A 23,786-nucleotide genomic window follows, 5' to 3' on the forward strand; every position below is an offset into this window, starting at 1 on the left:
ATGTTGGCCAGGCTGGTCTCGAACTCCTGACCTCAGGTGATCCGCCCACCTCAGCCTCCCAAAGCGCTGGGATTACAGGCGTGAGCAGCTGCGCCTGGCCAAGAAAATATTTTCAATTAAAAAAGAAATAATTTATTAATATAGAAAACGGAAAAATCTATTTTTTAGTAAAAATAAGGAGCTATGGATAATATTTGAGACTGAATACAATGGTCTGTTTTTGGCAATAATGATGTAGACTTCTTGAGTCATAGATTATCTACAAGCCCTAAAGCTGCTGCAGCTTTTGATCCTCTGCTGTTCCTTGGTCACCCATCCAGAGTAATCTTTTTTTTTTTTTTTTTTTTTTTTTTTTTTTGTAGACAAGAGTCTCACTCTGTTGCCTAGGCTGGAGTGCAGTGATGCAATCTTGGCTCACTGCAACCTCTGCCTCCCAGGTTCAAGCAATTCTCCTGCCTCAGCCTCCTGAGTAGCTGGGATTATAGGGGCGTGCCACTACACCCGGCTAATTTTTGTATTTTCAGTAGAGACAGGGTTTCACCATGTTGGTCAGGCTGGTCTCGAGCTCCTGACCTCATGATCCACCCAGCCAGACCTCCGAAAGTGCTGGGATTACAGGCGTGAGCCACCGCACCCAGCCCAGAGTAATAATTTTATCTATTCATTTGGCAGGCATTTACTGAGGACCTACTATGTGCCTTGCTCTAAGGTAGATGCTAGATTTTGATACAAAATCAAAAAGTACAATCCCAGCCTTTATGGAACCTACAGCTTATCATGAGCAATAGACAAAATCCATGAAAGGCTATGGTACAGAATGATGAGTTTTTACAAAGCCATTTACATGGTTCCGTGGGAGTTCACTGGATGAGGATCTACAACAGATGGGAAAGGGCTCAGTGAGGGAGGGTCCTTGAAGTCTTCTTGGTAGAACTGTTGCTTAAGCTAAAATGTTAAAGCCACTAAGAATGACTAGGTAAGGAGAGGACGTTGAAGGCAGAAGAAACCATGTGTGCAAAAGCTCAAAAGCATGAAGCCAGGAAAACACAGGGAGCTCTTTCTTGGAATAATTTTGAGGGGACTTAACGACTCAACTCAAGCATCCTCCCTCTAGAAAGACTTACCATGGAACAGGGGGATGCCAAAAGGAGTGCCCAGGAAGGGGGCTAGCGACTAGAAAAAGCACTGTCTTATGTGCTAAGCCAAGGAGTTTTAAGGATTTTAAGAGGAGAGCAGATAGGATCAGATTTATGTTTTTAACAGATCTTTCAGAAGCACAGAGAAGGATGAATTGGAAAGGGGCCAGGCTAGAGTGAGAAAGATCTGTGAGTGGGCAGTGCAGACAACCAGGTGAAAAATGTCAAAGCACTGAGCCTGTGACAGTGCCATGGGTCCCAGGACACACTGAAATGGAATTAGATTGTGTCACTAGCTGGAGACGCAGCAAGTGGGAGGGAGGGGCCAGGAGGGTGCTGAGGTTTCTCGTGTGGGCAACTAGAGAGATGATGTTATAAAGTGGTGGATCAAAGTGAAATATACAATGTGAATATGATGCTAAGGTGCTAAAAGTATAAAGAAGTGACTGGAATGGGTGAGGTTCATCAGGAAAAGCTTTTTTGGAACCATGAATACTTTATTGGGGCTTGAAGAGGTTGGTGGACAGTTACAGAATACTTTCTAGAATATAATTCTTAAAGCTTTTGCTTGGAGAATACATTCTAAAGAGCTCAGGTATTCTATAAATGTCATCTCCTTTATCCTGTTGGCATTTGGGTGAGATGCATAACTCATAGTATCATCATTGCTGATTCAGAAAGAAATAACAAGAGAAAGTATATGACTTGCCTGGGGTGAGGCAAGGACAGAGCTAAGACCAGAAATTACATCTTTATTATTGTCTTTGTAGTAAATATGTGCTAGATCTCACACCTGACCCACAACATTTAAGCCATCTGTAAACCTATATAAAACAATCCTAGAATAAATTACTGTCCTGTTCTAAACTATACCAGCTATGCGAGCCTATATCTTAGCATTATGAAATATTTTCTGATTAATGTGCTTTGAATTGAAATTTCAGTTCCCCACACGAAAACCTTGTTGCCTTGGGCCTTAAAGATAGAACCCAAGAAAAAAAGGCTTCCTCCACATCCCAATTAACCAGGTTCTCATAAACCCATCTTCATGGGAAAGGTGAAGCCTTTAAGTCCACCCCCACCTCCATGACCGGAATAAGCTTTCCAAGAGAAAACTGGAGCTTTGCAAGTTCTCTCCAACCTAAGGGTTTGCATAGCAGAGGCATTTGCTGGATTTCACCTTTTCTTTTACAAGTAAAATGAAAAATGTGTTGTAATGGCAGCCATTGAGAATAAAGTATGACGGTGACTTTATCATGAAAATAGTAGCTACATTTTCCCTTTGCATTTGAGAAGGACCACCCACTAACTACCCCTTAAAATTAGGTCATTTCCACAACTTTAAGCCTACTAAGAGCAAGCCAGGAAAACATTACTTTATACACAAATAGGTAAAGGAAAAACCCTGTCCACTTCTGTCCTAAGAATTCAGATTAAGTTATTTTTCTTAGCTTCATTTTATAAGCAGATGGATGATGGCACAAAGCGAGGTTGATTTGCAGAACCCTGGAAGGTGCTCTGCGTTTGAGTGCCTGCCCTGCTATGGTAATCACGAGTGGCTGCAGGGCCATCTTGCCCATGCGCTTAGTCTTCACAGCCACACCCCTCCAAAGAGCCAGGACCTGACCAGGCTCCAGCCCCATTGATGCTTACAAGAATTCTCCCACAAGTGAAATGTGCTTTTTCTGAAACAACCTAGCAGGGAAAAAACACCATGATTAGACCAAAGGCTTCACTGGCAATTTAAATTAATAAGCGAAACAGGTTTTACCTCCATTTACTTGACCTGCTCCTAAATAGTAAAGTTGATTATTAATTTAAATGACATAGACCAGGCACAGTGGCTCATGCCTGTAATCCCAGCACTTTGGGAGGCCAAGGAGGGCAGATCACTTGAGGTTAGGAGTTCGAGACCAGCCTGGCCAACATGGTGAAACCCCATCTCTACTAAAAGTATAAAAATTAGCTGGGTGTGGTGGCCTGTGCCTGTAGTCCCAGCTACTTGGGAGGCTGGGGCAGAAGAATCGCTTAAACCCAGGAGGCAAGGTTGCAGTGAGCCAGGATCACACCACTGCACTCCAGCCTGGGCAACAGAGCAAGACTCATCTCAAATAATAATAATAATTTAGATGATGTCATATGTGGAGACAACCTGGAAGTTACGACAATCAAACTGGCAGAAATTGTGTCTTTCTCTGCTTGAATGTTTCCCATGCTAGGGATAATTTTTTTTTTTTTTTTTTTTTTTTTTTTTTTTTTTTTTTTTTTTGAGATGGAGTCTTGCTCTGTCACCCAGGCTGGAGTGCAGTGGCGCGATCTCGACTCACTGCAAGCTCCGCCTCCTGGGTTCACGCCATTCTCCTGCCTCAGCCTCTCCAAGTAGCTGGGACTACAGGCACCTGCCACCATACCCGGCTAATTTTTTTTGTATTTTTAGTAGAGACGGGGTTTCACCGTGGTCTCGATCTCCTGACCTCGTGATCCGCCCGCCTCGGCCTCCCAAAGTGCTGGGATTAGAAGCATGAGCCATCGCGCCCGGCCTAGGGATAATTATTATTACTTCATACTTCTGGTGAGCACTTTGCAAAGGGCATATTTGTGTAATTGTTACAACTCAACATGACAGGGAACATTATCTCTGTATCATCCTCTTCATGAGGAAACTGAGGCACAGAGGTGAAACTCCTCTCCAGAGGCTCCAACCTAGTAAGGGGCAGATTCAGTCTAAGGGTCTAACTACTGTGTCGCACTGCCTCATTTTGGAAGATACCATTGTCCCCCAAAATAAGGATATTGGTAATGAAAAGGCATTTGGGGGTCAGTTAATTCTACATTACCACTGTTTTTGTTTTTGCAATCAAAGTGCCCTGTATTTTACAATCTAAGGCCTTTGACTTGGCACAAAAGGAAAGCGGCTTCCAGAATCTCAGGTGACTTCATGCGCTCCCCAGGGTGGCAACCACCCCTTTTTATTAAAATACTCAGCTGCCTAGATTTTATTATTGTATCTCCTATCAGCTCACCATGCAGGAATATTGATTCTCAAATTGCCAAGAGATAAACTATCAAATCACCCAGCAGTTTTCTCACCAAGATCTTTTTGAGACTTCGTGTGCCATAAAAATTCAAAAGCAGAATTAGGAAGGAACTCTTTGGGGAGTTGTCCATTCCTTAGGAATGCTCAACCGTCACAGACTTTGTTCCTTGCGTCCTTATTTCCTCCTCTCCCCAGTGAGGCAAAGGAAACCTGATTGAAGCTGGGTTCCCATGGGTCTAAACTGATTACCTGACATAGATAAGAGACTGACGTTAGGGGAAAAGTAACGGAAACAGCACGCTGCCCCTCCCAACTCTCGGAACACGCCGGCTACCTATGAGTGGGTCCTTAAATAAAGACCAGGCTTCCAGACTGGAGCCACTCCTTCCCAGATGACCATCACTTCCGATTTCCTATCTCAAAGAGGCAAGAAAAGTAGGAAGAGTAAATGAGAGGAACCTTTGGAAGAGGTAGAAGCAGAATTACTGATGCCCACAAAGTGGAAGGTTATCAGTAGAGGACTTTCCTGCCCAGCCGACTCCCTCTCCTGCCTTCCACCCTTGCCACTGTTAACACCTGGCCTCTTCTCCCGCTCCCCAGTGGAAGAAATTCAATCAATAGTTCTGCTTTTCCAGCCATGTCATTTATAGGTTAAAAACTCAGCTTTTTACAAATGCTTCCCACTTGTATTGTGCTTTTAAGTCTTTATTACATTGCTTATAAAATGTTGCTTTTAATAAACTTAATTGAATCTCCAGGCCCTTTCTCAGAGCACTATAAATATCAAAAACTGTTAAATAGGGCTTTTTTTCCCCCTATTGTGCAATCTTTATAAATGGATAGATAAACATGAATAAAATAACAGGGCACAAGAGAAAAGGATTTTGTAAGTATAAAGCCAACACTTTTTGGAAATTTCAGAACAGCAGAAAGCAGCGCTTTACTTTGATATATCTTGCGTTTATTAAAAATTAAGTGTAGGGAAGTTTATTTCCATGACCAACTATTTTTTGAGAGAAAAACATACATGTATGCACACATGAATTTGTGTGCCTAAGAATCTAAGATGAATAAGTTCTAGAGATCTACTGTACAGCATAGTATCTATAATTAACAGCAAGTTGTTATATACTTAAAATTTGCAAATTTGATCTCATGTTAAGCAATCTTATAAAAATAATAACTAATAAGAGGGCAGGAGGAAACTTTTGGAGGTGATAGATAAATGTTTATGGCATAGGTTGTGGTGATGGTCTCATAGGTGCATACATTACCTACCTGTTCGTGAGTTCTCATGCAACAGAAATTAACATGAGGGTGAGAAAGTTTCCCAGACAAGGCTTTACTGGGGCCTATGCTCAAGCCCAAGGGAGACAGCATGGGAGCAAGAGTTCTCTGACTGGCTCTCTGAGGGCAGGTCTTGCAGTGTTTTAAGAAGGGTGACATGAATAAGCATGAGGTAAGCGAAAGTCATTACATGTGCAGGACAGAGCATGGAGTGTGCAGGCGAAGTGAGATATCATGTTAATACATGCATCGCATGATCAAAAAATGGCAGATAAGCTCCTGGGGCGGGGATTTGAGTAGTATAATGAGGCAAGAGGTTAGGACGGGTCATTTTCTTGGTTTTGTGTGCATGCGGGTGATAGGGCTAACTCCTTTGAGTGAGATTGACGGTGGAATGCTGCTTCTCAGTTTCGTCACACAGTTTACAAGTTCTCACGGTCAGTGAGGATGTATGGAAAAAAATACACTAGTTGGGAGGGTGGGGTTGAGCCCCGTCCCTACTGTCTTATATATGTATCTCCAAACTCATCAGGTTATATACATTAAATAGGTAGAGCTTTTCATGTATCAGTCATATCTCAATAAAGTGGTTTTTTAAAAATGAGAAGGAAACACAAGTTTTAATTGAGCAAAGAAGCAAATGCAGTTCAGAATTTTACAACTGCATAAGTCACTGCTGATTTCTAATTACAGAGTGTGGCAATGTACTCTGTCAAACGGGTTGGACAGCCACCTATAGAGCTAGAGAGCTAAAGCAGAACTAGGCGAGGTGCTCAGTGCATACCTGCTGAATGGATTGACAGTCCTGCATACAGGCTAGCGTGCCAGGAAGTGTCTAACAATGCGAGAAAGCCCTGGTTTGTAGCATGTGTAGATCTCCATGGTGTGAAAAATTCCCACTATGGCCGATTTCAAGTTACCAATCTGGCATCACTGGATTTGAAGTTGGGAATGGCTGTAAGCAATCAGCTCATGAGAGCTGGCTCCAGCACACTATTGGGTCTCTCTCAGTCTTCTTAATCAAGATTACGAATTCCTTTTAAAATAGCGATGTACATGATAAAACATAGGCTCGAAAAAATTACAAGCACATTATTGCTGGTTACCAACTATAATAATAAGTGTCTTTAACTCAAAGAGAGCTCCAGTCTCCTAATGAATCCGTTGTCAGTTGGCTTAGGTCTCTAGGTCACCATTGTCTCATTTTGTCATATTGTCTCATACTGACCATAATGCATAGATCAAAAATTGGGATTCAATTTTGTAAAAAGAATATAGTTTGGAAACAAAAACAAAATGTAAATTTGTGACTATCTTTAAAAAACACGGAAACAGTCATAGTTGTGACTCCTTGATGACAGGCACAGTTGTCTATAGGAGAGAGATCTTTGCTTTTAGAAGCAAGTTTTCAAAAGCTTCTGAGGATCACTGTAAGTTCTGCAGCGAGAGACCTCAGTACTCACAGTGGCTTCTGTTTTCTAAACCAAAAATTAGGTGTTGAGAATAATCAGCTATAAAAGAGACAGACTATTTGAAGTAAAATTAAAAAGCACTATGTTGGAAAATCAAGGATGTAGGACATCCATATCAATCCTGGACATTAGGATTTGAATTGATAATAGCTCAACTGGTAAACAATTCCTACTAACTAGGTTAGTGTTTCTTTGAAAATCATATTTCTTCGAGTCACCCCTAAAGTCATGGGGTGGGAGGAGAAGAACTTAGCAGGTAGAACAGCTGTTTTTATATTTTGAGGATCCTGGATAAAAGTTTATTTGCAGTAGATTTCCCAGTATTTAAAAATGTTAACGCAGTGCTTAGGTAAGCAAGATCAACTTCTATATTCGTTAAGAAACCCAGTCTGACATAGAATAGATTCTTAATTATTCAAAAATCAATAGCAAGACTTACTATTCTTTTTTTCCATCATGAAGACCTAGTACTTTCCAATTTCAAATACAGTTAAGGGAAAAAAAGCCCTTTCCAAACATGTCAACTAACATCTGAACCATTTTAGATAGTCAAGTGTGTAATGCATCATATGAAAATATGTCTCACTTGATTTGTTTCACTTTATTTTAACATCATCCTTAAAGCCCCTTTTTCATACATAACTCAAATAACAACCCCCAAAAAGGCAATGTAACAACCTTATCTCCACTGGTGTCTTCTTGGCACCAATCTGCCCTGACCTTAGACACAAGCCATTGTTAAGGGTATAACGCATTTACATATTTTGCAATAAAACATCAGTTATTTGCATTACTGTGTCAAGTTTTATTTGATTCTTTCACCTAAAAATGACTCATTTTCCTTTCTTGTATTTTAAAAACCAACTACTCTAAGCTTGTTTGAGAATAATCAAAAATTGCCCATTTAGCTAGAAGTCATTTTCTTTTCAAAAGGCAAATGTTATTTAATCTTTCAGCTGTTCATTGTGCCATCATAAATACTTTCTTTTCAGCACAGTTGTGGGGACTGAAATGAGCCCACTAATTGCCTCCCATTTCGACTGACATGTGGTGGTTTAGTGGAAAGAGAACACAGCAGGGAGAAGGAAATAGGAGGCTGAGAAAATGAGAGCTAATTATTTTCACTGCCTCATGTCAGGCTCTGTGTCAGCCTTGTTTTTACAAACTGGAAGGTTTAGCACTAAATAAAACAAACTGGCGTCATGTTTTTATATACTGGCAGTGTCATGGAAGCAGCTGCACATCTCAAAGACAATATAATGCCTGCGTTCGCATGGACACCATCTGACAGACACTGTGAGCCACGGCTAATGAGGATATCACAGTGGTGCCAAGTGAAAGGTGCTGAATTATGTATGATTCTTCATCAGTACAGCAATAGTCCTGTACATCATTATGAGACATTGTTTTGCTGAAGAGATTAAAACATTCTTAGTTCCAGACCCTGCAACCTATACGCACTGAAAGAGGTTATTAATGGAATTTTTAGGGAGAGTTTCTTGTGGATTTCTTTTTGGTTAAAAAAACAAATCTCATGGGACAAAGCCATGGTGGGTCATGACACTGTATAGATAAAGAAGAGAAGCAAATTAACCATACTTGTATTATCTTTTTTTAAAGGCGGCATAATAAAATATAGTGTAGCAGGGTTATACTTAATGATAAATAACCCAGGTGCTATCACGGGATGTTCCACTCTCCTGCCTTTAAAACTGTAGGTTTCAGCAGCTGAGCTAGATAATAGCAACGCATATAAAGGAGCCTTCAGAGGCCTAAATTGTCAACATCTTACTACTTTTAATACCAGCATGAACAAAATTTTTATCGTATTCTTATTTCATCTTGCATTACTTCATAGATTTCACAACAGTCAGTTGTGACTCTTGTGGCTCTTCCAGTCTTCCCTTGAATCTTAAGAAGTTTATTCTGACCTCTGTATTTTATATTTTAAATTGCTTCCTCAAGACAGGCCTTTTTTGCTGAAACCTTGAGCATTCCTGGTTGATTTTACTTTTTCTCCATTCATGGTTTTCGGGGGTGGTGGTGGATTTTGAAAATTAACCTCTCAGCTTAGACTTGGCATGCCTGCACTTGAATTCCCATCCTACAAAGCCAAATGACCTGGCTACAAATCTCCCCATTTTCTGAGCCTCAGTCTCCTCATCTGTAAAATGGGGGCAGCACTCTCTGTAACAGGGTAAGGCTATGAGGATTAATTAACATAGATAAATCTCAAAAACAATATACAAGTACCTGCTGTAAAATTCTAATTTTGTGATACTCCAGAACAGTCAAATTTAATCTATGGTGATAGAAGCTGGAACAGTGTCCTGGTTATGCAGGCAGCTTGTCTGGGAATAGGCATGAGGGAAGGTTCTGGGGTACCAGAAATACCTGGCTTATTCTGGTGGTTACACAGATATATACTATTGTCAAAATGTATTGAACTGTACACTTAAAAATCTGTGCATTACATGCAAATTATACCTCAATAAGAAAATACATTAAAAATTTTTTAAATGTCTGTAACATCAGGTAAAGGTGATCTATAAAAGCCTGAAAGGCTAATTTTGGGAGTCTGTTTCTTTCTGAAATATCCTGAATGATCTTGGTCTTGATTGTTTAATGGTTTTATCTATAATGTTGATAAATGCAATTAAATTTTGATAGGGAAAAATAGACAGAGAGAGATTGAGATTATTGTCTCTGAATTTCCCAGAACTTTAAACTATATTTTTTGTGCTATCTTTTAATCTCTTTTCCTATTTGGAAAATTTACCTCTATCTTATTTCTTTTTATTCCCTCACCTCTTCCCCCGTTTTCTTCATTCCTTCATTTCCTTTTTTCTTCCTTGTGGGAGATCACTTGTCTGTGATGTTTGGCATCACTTGTACTAGCTTGGAACTCTAAAAAAATTTAAACAGCTTGCAGAGAGTGTAATAGTGATTTCTCACAAAGAGATACTTAATTTAGCATCAACTGAGTGTTGTTTAGGATTTTATCTTCACAGTGTAAGAGTTTCTGTTTTAGTTGGCCAGTAGTCTTAATTCAGAAAATTTTTTCAATTGGTGATCCTGAAGCAGTTCAGATAGAATGCTTTCTCATCTTCCATTAGCCACACACTTGCTCCTAAAATTACCCAGGTATTTCAGCAGATAAACATGCATATTCTGGGCACCCACCACAATTGTCGTATTTTTCATTCATGTCAAACACACACATTTCCCTCTCCCCTACAAAATTCCATTTGTCTCTTGTAGATTTGCATTGAGAGGCAGATTTTCTAGCTAGTGGAAAGTTCCGGGTAACTACTTTTTGCTACTCAAAACCCTAGCAAAAGCACTTCCCAGTGCCCAGCTCTGCTCCTGGGCTAGTTCCCTTTTCCTGCTGAAGAGTAATTAGCACTCCCTGCAAATGCGCATCAAGCACTTGTGCCCCACCACTTGCTACCTGCCTGACCTCAGTCAAATTACCTCATCTCTCTGTGCTTTGGTTTCCTCATCCAAGATAAGGCTCTCTGGCTGTCAATCATACATAATACCTCCAGACATCTGGTGCTGCTTCTTAGTAGTGCTGAATCAGGATATGTGGAAGCAGGGAAGGTCAGAATTGGTGTTATATGATCCATCTATGTAAGAAGATACGAATTTATTCCTTCTTTGATTCATTTCATGAAACTGGCCATTGTTATGTTGCCCCTTGGCTGCATCTTCTTTTTTTTTTTTTTATTTTTTTTGAGACGGAGTCTTGCTCTGTCGCCCAGGCTGGAGTGCAGTGGCGCGATCTCGGCTCACTGCAAGCTCCGCCTCCCGGGTTCACGCCATTCTCCTGCCTCAGCCTCTCAGAGTAGCTGGGACTACAGGTGCCCGCCACCACGCCTGGCTAATTTTTTTTTTTTTTTTTGTATTTTTAGTAGAGACAGGGTTTCACCATGGTCTCGATCTCCTGACCTCGTGATCCGCCCGCCTCGGCCTCCCGAAGTGCTGGGATTACAAGCGTGAGCCACCACGCCCGGCCTGCATCTTCTCTTTTTCATCTCTGATCACTCCCTGGTACCCAAGTGATTCACAGCCCCCTGCATGCCCAGTCTCCTGCCCAAGTGAGACGCGCTGACCCAGCCTGCCCACTCCAGCAGGGTCCCTCTTCTAGCCCACTCTTTACATCTTCCTGCCCATCAAAGCTACCTTGTTCTCAGTCCCATTCCCTTTTATGGCTGCTAGATGACAAACCAGCTAATCTAGTAAACTAATTGGAGCTGTGTTGGTGACCATATTGGTAATAATGATAATTATTCCTTTTTGAGCTCCTAATTCGGTTCTGGCACAATGCTGGGAACTGCATTTATATTATCCTATTTAATCTTCACACGACACAACAATCCACTTCTGAGTAAAGAATGCTGAGGTTCAGAAAGGTTACATAAGTTGGCTATGGTTGGGAGGAAAAGGGACAAAACTGGAATTCAGGCCCAGGTAGTCAAACTTTCAACTTGTGATCTTGCCCCACCTTGCCCCACAATGTTCCACTAGTAATGACTTAATGTATGGTTTTTTTCCATACTGTTTCCATTTCAATAGGAATCATCAACACCTTAATAAGAGGAGTGAATAACAGGAGCATTTCAGACTACCAGGGTGAGATGGTTTTGAAAAAGGAGTACTTTGCAGTTCCCATAGGACCTCAGAATAGAGAGATGTTTGCTTTTGAGAGTTGTTCACAGACATTCAAAGTGACCCTTGAATATTTCTAATTCAAAAGTCAGTGCCCACATTTCTATCACTCACATCAAGCCAAAATCAGTAGTTTACCTGGGCCAGGTGCAGTTGCTCATGCCTATAATCCCAGCAATTTGTGAGGCTGAGGCAGGAGGACCACTTGAGCCCAGGAGTTCCAGACCAGCCTGGACAACATAGTGAGACTTCATCTCTACAAAGAATAAAGGCAAAATTAGCCAGGCATGGTGACACACGCCTGTAGTCCCAGCTACTTGGGACGCTGATGTGGGAAGATCGCTTGAGCCCTAGAGATTGATGCTGCAGTGAGCTGAGATTGCACCACTGCCCTCCAGCCTAGGTGACAGAGTAAGAACCTGTGTCAAAAAAAAAAAAAAAAAAAAAATCTTACCCTGGTCAAAGTGAATGGTTTTAAAATCAGAGTCCACTAGGCCGGGCGCAGTGGCTCACACCTGTAATCCCAGCACTTTGGGAGGCCAAGGCAGGAGGATCATGAAGTTAGGAGATCGAGACTATCCTGGCTAACACGGTGAAACCCTGTCTCTACTAAAAATACAAAAAAATACAAAAAATTAGCCGGGCGTGGTGGCGGGCACCTGTAGTCCCAGCTACTCTGGAGGCTGAGGCAGGAGAATGGTGTGAGCCCAGGGGGTGGAGCTTGCAGTGAGCCAAGATTGTGCCACTGCACTCCAGCCTGGGCAACAGAGTGAGACTCCGTCTCAAAAAAAAAAAAAAAAAAAAATCAGAGTCCACTGTGCCCATTACTTGGTCCCTGTCACAGCCAAGGTACAGAAAAGGTTGCAAATATGTAAGTAAAATCCTATATTAGGCTCATAAACTTGTGGAATTGTTATTTTTAGTGATGTTATTGATGACTTAATTCATTTTATCCCCTTTTCAGGGGTTGATCAGTTAAGAACTGGTTACATGGCATCTCAATGTCTGCAGTGTGTCCAGTCCAATTCAATAACCATTTGAATCCCAGAGTTGTGGACAATCCTCATTGACAATTTATGACTCACAAGATGGCAAAAACGTTAAGGATACCTTAGGCTAACTTGAAACTGAGCAGAATATAAGGAATTCCATTACTTTATTTGTGGATTACTTTTGTTAACTAGGCAATGATGACATCACAGATGCCCTGAAGATACCTGGAGTTAGGTCAGGCCATTGTCAAATTAACTTAATGATTTACATGGGCACTGCATGTTGGAGCATATTCTCTTTCTCTCTTACCCAGCTTTCTAACAAGCAGAACCTACTTTTTAGTGAAATGAATGATGCCCTCCTTGTCTTATGACTTCCTTGATTATAGTTTTATTCTTTCTGTAGCTACCTTCTTTTATGGTTCAGGTAAAAGCCTTTCTTTAGTAGAAGGGAAAAAAATTTAAAAATAAAAGGTCTCTAACCCTATTATTTGTATCAGTGTTTCTCCAAGTTGGACTTTGGGGAGCAGGGAAGCAGTTGCTGCAGTGAGCTGAGATTGCACCACTGCCCTCCAGCCTGGGTGACAGAGTGGCCACTAGCTTTCTTGGTTGTATCAGCAAAATCTTCTCTGGTCCTTCTTCCGCCTGCCTGTTGTCCATGGGTGGACCCATTTATGGAGCTCAACAAAACCATCCAGCAGGTTCACCTGCCACCTCTCCCGCTTGTCTGTCCCCATTAGTATCTCCTCCAGTTTTGGAGTCACGCAGTCTTGTACTGATGTCAACCACGTACTGGTCATGAAACCCTAGGAAAGTTCTTTAATCTTTCTGAGCCTCATTTTTCTCATTCATCTAAAGGGAAAATAGTCCTGACCTTCAGGGTTCTGATGGATATCCAATAAAATAGCATGGTGTAAGTGCCCAGCAACATGCCTAGAGCATAGTAAGCGCTACACAAATGTGAGTTCTCCTCCTGTCAGCCGCTTCTTCACACAGAGCTGTTCTGACAGTGTGCAGAGGAGGGTCTGATTTATAGCTTGAAGTCATGCGAGAGCTCTCTGGTTAGGAGATGAGAGTGAAGCAGGGGAAGTTCAGGCGTTTTCACAGTTCAAGGTCTTTTGACTGTGCTTTTGACTAACTTAATTCCCAAACTTGACAGGCAAAAGAAACTGAACTAAGTAAACTCATCTCCTTCTAAGGCTTTTTATCCCAGCTGCTGCCTTGTGGAGGTTCTTGCTGTTTCAGAGAAGAGCAATCATGACACCAAACAGTCATTATCCTGCCTACTTATCTCAGGACCCACGTTGTCTGGGTAGCAGTGGCTCCAAAACAAAGAAATATGGAGAGATTTGTCAATTCTGAGAAACTAATTTGACTTATGTTAGCCAAGAACCAGATTTTCATTTTATTGAATAGACCTTTTCCTTCACTCATTGGCTTTCCATCTTGTGAATGTGGCTGGGCAAAGGGGGTCAGACATGGGCCCTGCTTGGTTTGCGATTCATCTAGAGGCTTTCCTAAAACATCAGGCACCCCCAGCTTCCTGTTGAAGCCAACAGGCTTTCAACAGCCTCTTTGTTGACGCCTTTCTGTATGAATTATGTCTGAGCTTGCTCTAGGAAACATTCCAGGTCCACTCTTATTTATGAGGGCATTTTCTAGTTTCAGCATGTGAGGTGCTTGGTACATTAGCCTTAATCCTCAGGATTCTTCATTCTTCAAAAAACACAGAGCCAGGAGCAGTGGCTCATGCCTCTATCCCAGCTACTTGGGAGGCTGAGGTGGGAGGATTGCTTGAGGCCAAGCGTTCAAGACCATCTTGGGCAACATAGCAAGATACTATCGCTAAAAAAGAAATTTAAAAAAATAGATAGATAGATAGATAGACGGACAGACAGACAGACAGAGAATGTGCATTTATGGTCCAGGGGTCAAATTTGGTACAAAGACGTGAGTTTATTTTCCTTTGTTTATCCCCAAACATTTTTATTATTAAATTATTTATACAGCAAAGTTGAAAGAATTTTACAGGGAACCCTCCTAGCCCCCATTCAACGATTAACATTTTACTATACTTGGCTTATCCATCTACCCCTCCCTCTAGCCATCCATCAATCTTTATTTTTTGATACATTTCAAATTAATTTGCAGACATCAGTATACTTCCTCCTAAATATTTCAGTGTGCTAGAATAAGAAATGCAGTTCAGGTGCAGTGGCTTACACCTGTAATCCCAGCACTTTTGGAGGCTGAAGTGGGAGGATCACTTGAGCCCAGGAATTTGAGACCAGCTTGAGCAACAACATAGTGAAACCCCAGCTCTACAAAAAATTAAAAATAAGAAAATACTAGCTGAGCATGATGGCACGTGCTTGTGGTCCCAGCTACTTAGGAGACTGAGGTGGGAGAATCGCTTGAGCTTGGGAGGTCAAGACTGCACTGAGCAGAGATCATGCTACCATACTCCAGCCTGGGTGACAGAGCAAGACCCTGTCTCAAAAAAATTGTTTTAATAATCACTATAAAATTAATTAAGAAGAGAAATACACAGATTTTAAATATACATTCACTGAGTTTTGACCAATGCATGCACCTGTGTAACCCAAACCTCTATCAATAGAGCACTGCTACCCCCAGAAAGTTTCCTCATACCCCTTGTAAGTCCCCATCTGCTGAAGCAAGCACCCTTCTGAATTTTTCTACCATTAATTAGTTTTGTCTGTTCTAGAATATCATATAAATGGAATCATTAGGTTGTTCTTTTTTTCTATGTAGTTCTTTCACTCACTATAATGTTTTTGAGATTTATCCAAATTGTTGCATGCATCAATAATGTCTTCCTTTGTATTGCTAAGTAGTATTCCATTCTATGCATATATCACAGTTTATCCATTCTCATTTTGATGGACACTTGGCTTGTTTCAAGTTTCCCAGTTAACATGATAAAGCTGCTAAGAACACATCTAGACAAGTCTTTTTTCTTTTCTCTTGGGTAAATACCTAGGAGTAGAATTTCTGGGTCATAGAATAGGCATATATTTGGTTTTATAATAAATTACCAAAATTTTTCTGAAGCAATTGTACCATTTACATTCCCACCAAGAATGTATTAATATTAATATAAGAGTTCCAGTAACTCAATCTTAGCCAACGTTTGATGTTATCAGTCTTAGCCATTCTGATGGGTGCATAGTGGTACCTCATTGTGGTTTTAATTTGCATTTTCCTGGTAACGAATGATGTAAAGCACTTTTTCATTATATGGTGATTTTATTAAAAATGTAATTAACATACCATCATTTAAAAATCTAGAGTTTTACATAAGGATCCTAATTCTCAGCTGTTCATGAAATATTAAAGGACCTAGCAAAACTGGGCTCATATTTCCACATGGGAACAATCAACAGAAGCCACGAAGTAATGTGCCTTTAGGGGAACTGTTCTTTGGTTTCCCAGAATCCCTCACCCACCCCATAACTCCCTAGTTGTCCGTTATCATATATCATCACATTTGCACTGTCGTTTTCCTTCGTGTTATGAGGAAAGTGAGAGTTTCTTGAACCCACATCATTATCAATATGGGAAAATTAAAGGTGGATCAAGAGGGCCTTATATTTCAAGAAAGGTAGAAAACGCACATTTCTTTGTGGCAATGAGAAAATGTTCCTACGATGTTTAATATGTAAATTAAATGGGTCTATTTTAAAAGGTTGCCACTTAAAGTTTTATAAGGAACCTGCCTGGTTTTACTCCTTTTTATTATCTGCCTGGTCCCTTCAGGATTTTGAGTTTGTAACTCCTATAATAGAACACTTAACACTGATACATTATGTCTCAAGGCTGCACTAACTGGGGCTTATTTAGATATACATAGGAATCTAATTTCATGTCCTTTTATTGAAAAAGGAAAAAAAAAGCCACTCCAATAATACTTCATTTAGAATATTTTATGTGTTATGAAACATTGAGACTAAAAAAAAATTGCTTCACTTTCTCAAATTCTATAATTTTGTTTTTAATTCCAGGATTGTAAGTGGAAAATGTATATGGAGATGGATGGGGATGAAATTGCAATAACCTACATAAAAGATGTGACATTCAACACTAACCTACCTGATGCGGAGATTTTAAAGATGACAAAGGTAGGGTTCTATTTACGGCTTAAAAGCTCTTTTGAATTCACAGATATCAAACAAAGACATTAAAATACCCCAGCAGTGTGCTTTTGTGCTTGTCCATGCTCACATCAGCTCAGCCTCGAGCTGGCTGTTGAAAGGTACATTTTATTTAGCAGATTGAGATCATAATAGGTTTTTGTTAAAATTCTACTTATGCTGTGTGAACTAAAAAGCACTGCAAAAAGGTATCGTTTAATTTTTTTTTAATTTTTTTCGTCTATTATTTCTTTATGCTTACTCTGCCATTTATTAAAGGAAGGAAAATGTGAACGATGAAAATATTTACTTCAAATTTTGAGTACTTTTAAACTTTGGAAAACTTACATGGAGAATAACTTTCTTGGTTGAGGTCAATTTCCTGAAGGACTGAGATGAGGTTAATTATGAGGCACACAGTGAAGTCTTCATGGCTTCCTTAAGTTCACACCTATGAATTCCTGGAGTGGCCAGGGAGCATGTTACTACTCCAGGGTCAATGGTGGAAGCATGCTGATGGAAGCATGCTGAGGAAAACAAGAAAGACTTGCGGAAATGCTTAGCTTGCTCCTCAAAATGGAAAAAAATTCAATTCTGTCCCAATCATACTGGAGAAATTCATATGAGACTTCAATTGTAGAAGGTCAACAACTTCAGGCGAATAACCATGAAGTCAACAGGATAGTCACCATAACCTCACATAATCCATTAACTGTAATACACTATTAACCAGGTCTTTGGTTTCAGTGAAGAAAGTGGGGCTTGTAGCAAAGAATCCGGATGCAAACACAAGTAGGGAACTAAAATGGTTCTGCAAAGACATACATTAGAGAGAACACATTGTAAATGTGTTCTCTTCGTATGCATCAGAGTGCTAAACAACCAAGTCCTTTTAATTTACAAGTAGACATCAAGCAGATTGATTTGATATTCATTGTTGGATTCCACTGTGCATCTAGGAGTTATTTCCATGGCATTATTTATCTGTAAGGGTTGTGACTTGGTTTTACCTTTTTCTTATTTTGTCGGGACATAGTATGTTGTCTTGAAGACTGGAAAGATATTTTCTTTCTTCCCCACCCATGACACGGAGTTGTAAAACTGAATATAAGTGTTTCTGCTATCATGCCATACATACAAAATCACACAGCAACATTAAGAGGCTTATAGGAAAACTAGAACTGGGACAGACCAATCAAAAGTTATAGAATTTTTAAACATCAACAGAAATAATAACAATCCTAATTTAAAACAAACAAACAACAGCAACAACAAAAAACTAGCCCAGGCTGGGTGGAGTGGCTCACACCCGTAATCCCTGCCCTTTTGGAGGCTGAGGTGAGCAGATCACTTGAGGCCAGGAGTTGGAGACCAGCCTAGACAACATGGTGAAACCCCATCTCTACTAAAAATACAAAAAATGAGCCAGGTGTGGTGGCGTGCTCCTGTAATCCCAGGTACTTGAGAGGCTGAGCCTTGCGAATCACTTGAACCTGGGAGGAAGAGGTTGCAGTGAGCCAAGATTGCACCACTGCACTCCAGCCTGGGCGACAGAGTGAGACTCAGTCTCAAAGAAAACCTAGCCCAGCTAAATCTCTATCACATTTTCTTTGAACCCAGCTTACAGCCAGTCATTCCTTTGCAGCCTTAAACCTGAAGTGAAAGGGGGATGGGAGGAGAGTACAGCTTATTTTTGAGGCTGTTTTCATCATAATTAAAATAGGATCAAAGCTACAGGCTTCCTCACGAATCCTTTGTTTTAATATAGTGGGAAAACGTAACCACGGTTTCTTCACGTGTATGTGCAGCTTTGCTGGATAGTGTGATGTCATGGAAAGCAGAGCGATTGTTGAAGCCACTAAACCAGCCATGGCTTTACTCAAGGAAAGCACTTCTGGGTCTTCTCATATTGCTATGAATTTCTCTTAACTGTGGGAAAGCTTTCCAACTGATGCTTCAAACTGTAGCATGAATTAATGACCTAATGATAGGATTGAGTGATAGCAAATATTGTATCAGAAAAAAAGATTGTGGGAGGCCATGACTAGCTGTTTACAAATATACGAAAGGATGTCTTATGAAAAGCAAAACCCCAAACATTAGCATGTTGTGAGTGATCACATGAGAACAAGGCTTTCATGATAATCTGATATTATGCCCCTATTTGCTAATTGTGTATGGCACAACTGGCCTCAAAGAAACATACTGTAGTAGAGCACACTGTGTTATGGTACTACACCATCCTCACTTTTGTTTTTCAGCCACCATTTGTAATGGAGAAGTGGATTGTAGGAATAGCAAAAAATCAGACTGTGGAGTGCACTGTCACATATGAGGTAAGCTCTGGGGGCAAGAGGCTGGTGGCCTCACCATCAGTTAATGAATATAAATTTATCTGTTACCTCAGAGCACATAATTTATTGGAATTTATTGGGAGATCAACCAACCAACATGAACATGGGAAGATCAATATAATTTCTCTCACAACGTGTTGGGAAGAAAAGAGAACAGGATAAACTTACCCAGATAGAGACTGAGGTAGTACTTCAGTCATTCATTAGTTATGGATTGAACACCTTCTGTATACCATGTAAGATGTTTGGTGCTGGGGATACTAATACTTAATACTAATTTTTTTTAAATCAACAATATCTTTGAGGCTGGTAGGACATACACCTTACAAGGTACGTAGACCCAGTGGGAATGGGTGGAAGGCAACAGTTATAGTACAGTCTTGGCACACCTGGACATATTAGTGTGCACCTACCACCAAAGGGACATGCATTTCATTCATTCATCCAAGAAACATTTATTAAGGATCTACCATGAACCAGACATTATTAGAGGTGCTTATACCAGTTTGATCACGCTAACTTCATGTAAATCAATACTGAAAAATATCAGCCAGGCGCAGTGGCTTACACCTATAATCCCAGCACTTTAGGAGGCTGAGGTGGGCAGATCACTTGAGCCCAAGAGTTTGAGACCAGCCTGGGCAACATTATGAAACCCTATCTCTACAAAAAATACAAAAAGTAGCCGGGTGTGGTGGCACATGTCTGTGGTCCCAGCTACTCGAGAGGTTGAGGTGCGGGGATTGCTTGAGCCCAGGAGGTTGAGGCTGCAGTGAGCCAAGATCACACCACTGCACTCCAGCCTGGGTGACACAGTGAGACCCCTGTCTCCAGAAAAAAAAAAATACTGAAAGATATTATTATCCTCATTTTGCAGATAGGAAAAATAGGCTCAGAGAGATGAAAGGAAGTCTTGAGGTGTGAAGTACTCACTGACAGAATTGTTGAAGTCACTTCCATGTTTTCTGACTATAAAAAACACTTTCTGCTCTTCCCTGGCTACCCTGTTAGCTCCCAGTGGCTGCAGTAAGATGAAGTCCATCTCAAAGAGGACTTTGTGAGTGTGGCATTTTGATGGTTTCCTGGGCTGCCAGGATTTGGCTTTTCAATATTAGAAATACAAACTCTGGGCCAGGCACGGTGGCTCATGCCTGTAATCCCAGCACTTTGGGAAGCCAAGGCGGGTGGATCACCTGAGGTCAGGAGTTCGAGACTAGCCTGGCCAACATGGTAAAACCTCATCCCTACTAATAATACAAAAATTAGCTGGGCATGGTGATGCATGCCTGTAATCCCAGCTACTCAGGAGGCTGAGGCAGGAGAATCACTTGAACCCTGGAGGCAGAGGTTGCGGTGAGCTGAGATTGTGCCATCGCACTCCAGCCCAGAAGACAAGAGCAAAACTCTGTCTCAAAAAAAAAAGAAAAGAAATACAAACTTCGGTCAGTCCACTTATCCAGGCTGGAAGCCAAAAAGTTTTACAGCAGTTATTTATCCTCATCTGCTGGGGTGCACAGGTTGTCAGGGATGAGGCATCTGAGAAGTTACATTATTTGTCAAAGCATTGCTTGCAAGGTGCAAAACCCAAACAAAAGAGGCTGGTTGGTCTTCAGGAACTTGGAAACTAGACTATTCTACAGCCTGTTAACTGGTCCTCACTACCCAGGAAAAGCCCTCTTGTTAGTAATTGGACAATTAGAACAACCAGATTCTACCTCTGCCTGCCTTAGACAGTTTTGGAGACAGCACACCCAGTTCTCTTTCTTCTTCTCTCTCCCTCCTCCTCCTTTTTTAGACCCCATGATGATATGCCACTTTTGTCTGGGTTTTTCACTTCAGAGTTTTTTAAAACAGATTTCCCTAACCATATTGAATCCTTGACACTGATTGGTGACAGCTAGTGAGGAGGGAGATTTCATGACAAGAAAGTAATGTGTCTTGACCTAGCGTCCTCTCCTTCTCCTGATCCCCATTTCTTACTTCTTGATCCTGTCTCACTTTTGCATCTGAGACCGTTCCCCCTCCGTGCAGGTAATTCACCCCACCACCTTCACTCAGTTCCCTTGATGATCTAAATTCAGTCTTAGGCAAACATGGTGGTCAGATTTTCATTTATTCAACAAAACGGCTGTCTTCAAGTACTATAAATAGAAGATGTAATTTTTCATTTCTTATTAAAGAGGTAAGTTGAGATTTGTCAAATATAATAAATTCTGGGAAAAGACAACCATATTTTTTAGCTACTATAGTTTACTAAGAAATATATGTTATAATCCATTAAGGAATAAGTGCTATAACCCACTAAGAAATAAAGTGGTTAAAAATTTTCTTTTCATTGAATTAGCATATTTGGGCCAACTGTTCAGAATATTTTCCTAGTGCATTATGATAGTGTTCTAAGAGATGAAATTGAAGTGATATAATAACCTGGATGACTTTCTTTCCCATTTTATATATGTGTGTCTATTTGGTCATATGTTTCTATTTGTCTTTTTTTTTGTCTTTTTTTGTTTGTTTGTTTTACCAGAGTGATGTTAGAACTCCAAAAAGCACTAAACATGTCCATTCGATTCAGTGGAGTAGAACAAAACCTCAGGATGAAGTGAAAGCAGTCCAACTTGCCATTCAGACATTATTCACCAATTCAGATGGCAACCCTGGAAGCAGGTCTGACTCAAGTAAGTTAGTGTTCCCATATTAGATGTGTGCTAGATTCCAGAAACTTAATTATGACATTTCCAGATGATCTGAAGACTCAGAGGATACCACCTCAATCAGTTAAGATCTATCTTTGAGCTTTGAGTAGCAGAAAACCCAGTTTCAACTGGCTTACTCCAATAATTCCCCAAGTGTGGCCCCAGGACCAGCAGCATCGGGATCACCTGTGAACTTGCTAGAAATCCAGATTCTCAGGCTCAAACCCAGACTTACTGAATCAGAACTCTGGGGATAGGACCTGCAGTCTGCATTTTAAGGAGGCTTCCCAGTGATTAAGAACAACTCTAAAGTCCTTAAGCCACTGATTTAAACTGTAATAAAATTTATTATCTTCCATAACAAGAAGTCCAGAGGTAGGGCAGGCTCCAGGTGCAGTAAGATAAGCCGGCTCAACCATATTCAGAGAGTGGAATGAACCTTCCCTTCCTTCTGCCCTGCCATGCTCAATAGGCTGCCTTTGCCCTCGGCTCCTCTCCTGTTTACAGTCATCACACAAAGGTATCGCAACGCCCACAGGAAATAACGGGTTAGGTCCCTACCTGTTCTTATATATAGGAGTAAGGAAAACTTTTCTAGAAACCCCCAACAGACTACCCCTCAGCAATTCTGCTTTGGCCAGAATGGAGCAACTTGTCGGTTCCTAAGCATAGCATGAGCACATCTGACTTAAAGTAATTAAAGTCGATCCCTGGAGCCAGAATGTAGTCAACTCTCCCGATCATGTGGCTGCATGGAGGGGGATGGAGACTGAGCAAAATCAGGGTTCTATTGGAAGCCAAAATTCCAGAGAAGTCAAGGTGAGGAAAGAAGGCATTGTGATTCTGTATGCTACTGCTCATGTGAAGTATCTAAAGTAGTCAAAGTCATAGAAACAGGAAGTAGAAGATAGTTAACAAGTGGGGGTCGGGGGCAGGGGAGAAGGGAAGGGAAAAGGGGAAAGAGGAAGGTAGAGATTAGTGGGTATAGAGTTTCAGTGTTGCAAGATGAAACAATTATAGAGATCTGCGCAACAATGTGAATATACTAACACTACCGAACTATAGGCTTAAAAATGGCTAAGATGGAAAATGTGGTTTTTACCACAATAAAATACACATACACACAATAACAACAACAAAGGAAGGCATTGTGATGGACTGAAGCTTGGAAGGAGCCTCTGAAATTGTCTGGACAAGTCACTCACTTCAGAGGTATGGGTCACCTGTGCCCAGGCAGTGAGGCGACAGAGACATGTGCATGCTCTGATACCCTCCACACCCGCCATCTGCATGAGCAGGGGGTGGAGGAGCTGAGGAAGCTGAGGCTGGGAGGACCACCCAGAAACTCTAGAACATGGGTAATATCGTTCAGGCTCGGGGAAAAACAGAAAACATCTCAGGTGTGAGGAACTTGCTTATTCACTGAAATATAGCTTACTAAATGGTCCTTGTTAATTCACCATTTTCTTTTACCTTAACTTCTTCCTATTTGCCAATGCAGCTTCATTTTTTTATGCTGAAAATACTTCTAATTCCTGAGCCTCAGGATCTCTCCTGTGGACACATGAACGGTCTTTCTTCCAAACAATCTCTAGCTGTCTCAACATTCGGAACCTCATTGCTCTTATCTGCATTTAGGGTCCTTGAGGTTTTAAAAATGCAGGTTGCAAAACAAACCTTTTGTTTACTAAACATGCCCCTGCCACCTGAACATACTTTCTAGAAATGACAACGCAACTAGGTAGGAAGAAGATGGGATTTAGATGCAGAAGGACTTGGTATTATTGACTGAGTGATCTTGGGCAAGTTATTTGACCTCTCAAGCTTCCTCATTTATAGAATAAGACTATTAGTGTTTACCTAAGAAGATTATTGAGAGGATTAAATGAGATAGTGTAAGTAAAGCCCATAGAACAATGCCAAGCACACAGCAGATATTGAATAAGTGTAAATGTCCTTATTTTTTAAAGTATTTGTAATAAAGGAA

The 23,786-nt window shown here is 40.8% G+C and overlaps 1 protein-coding gene across 1 annotated transcript in view; it reads left to right on the forward strand.

Moving 5' to 3' along the window:
- MAP3K20 (mitogen-activated protein kinase kinase kinase 20) overlaps positions 1-23,786 on the forward strand; it is a 194,546-nt gene that overhangs the window by 168,654 nt on the left and 2,106 nt on the right. The window contains exons 17-19 of the mRNA XM_003253722.3: positions 16,621-16,737; positions 19,011-19,085; positions 21,631-21,781. Of these exons, the coding sequence (XP_003253770.2) occupies positions 16,621-16,737; positions 19,011-19,085; positions 21,631-21,781 (343 nt within the window). The remainder of the gene's footprint in view (positions 1-16,620; positions 16,738-19,010; positions 19,086-21,630; positions 21,782-23,786) is intronic.

The sequence above is a fragment of the Nomascus leucogenys genome, chromosome 22a (genome assembly GCF_006542625.1).
Source record: "Nomascus leucogenys isolate Asia chromosome 22a, Asia_NLE_v1, whole genome shotgun sequence".
NCBI classification, from domain to species: domain Eukaryota; kingdom Metazoa; phylum Chordata; class Mammalia; order Primates; family Hylobatidae; genus Nomascus; species Nomascus leucogenys.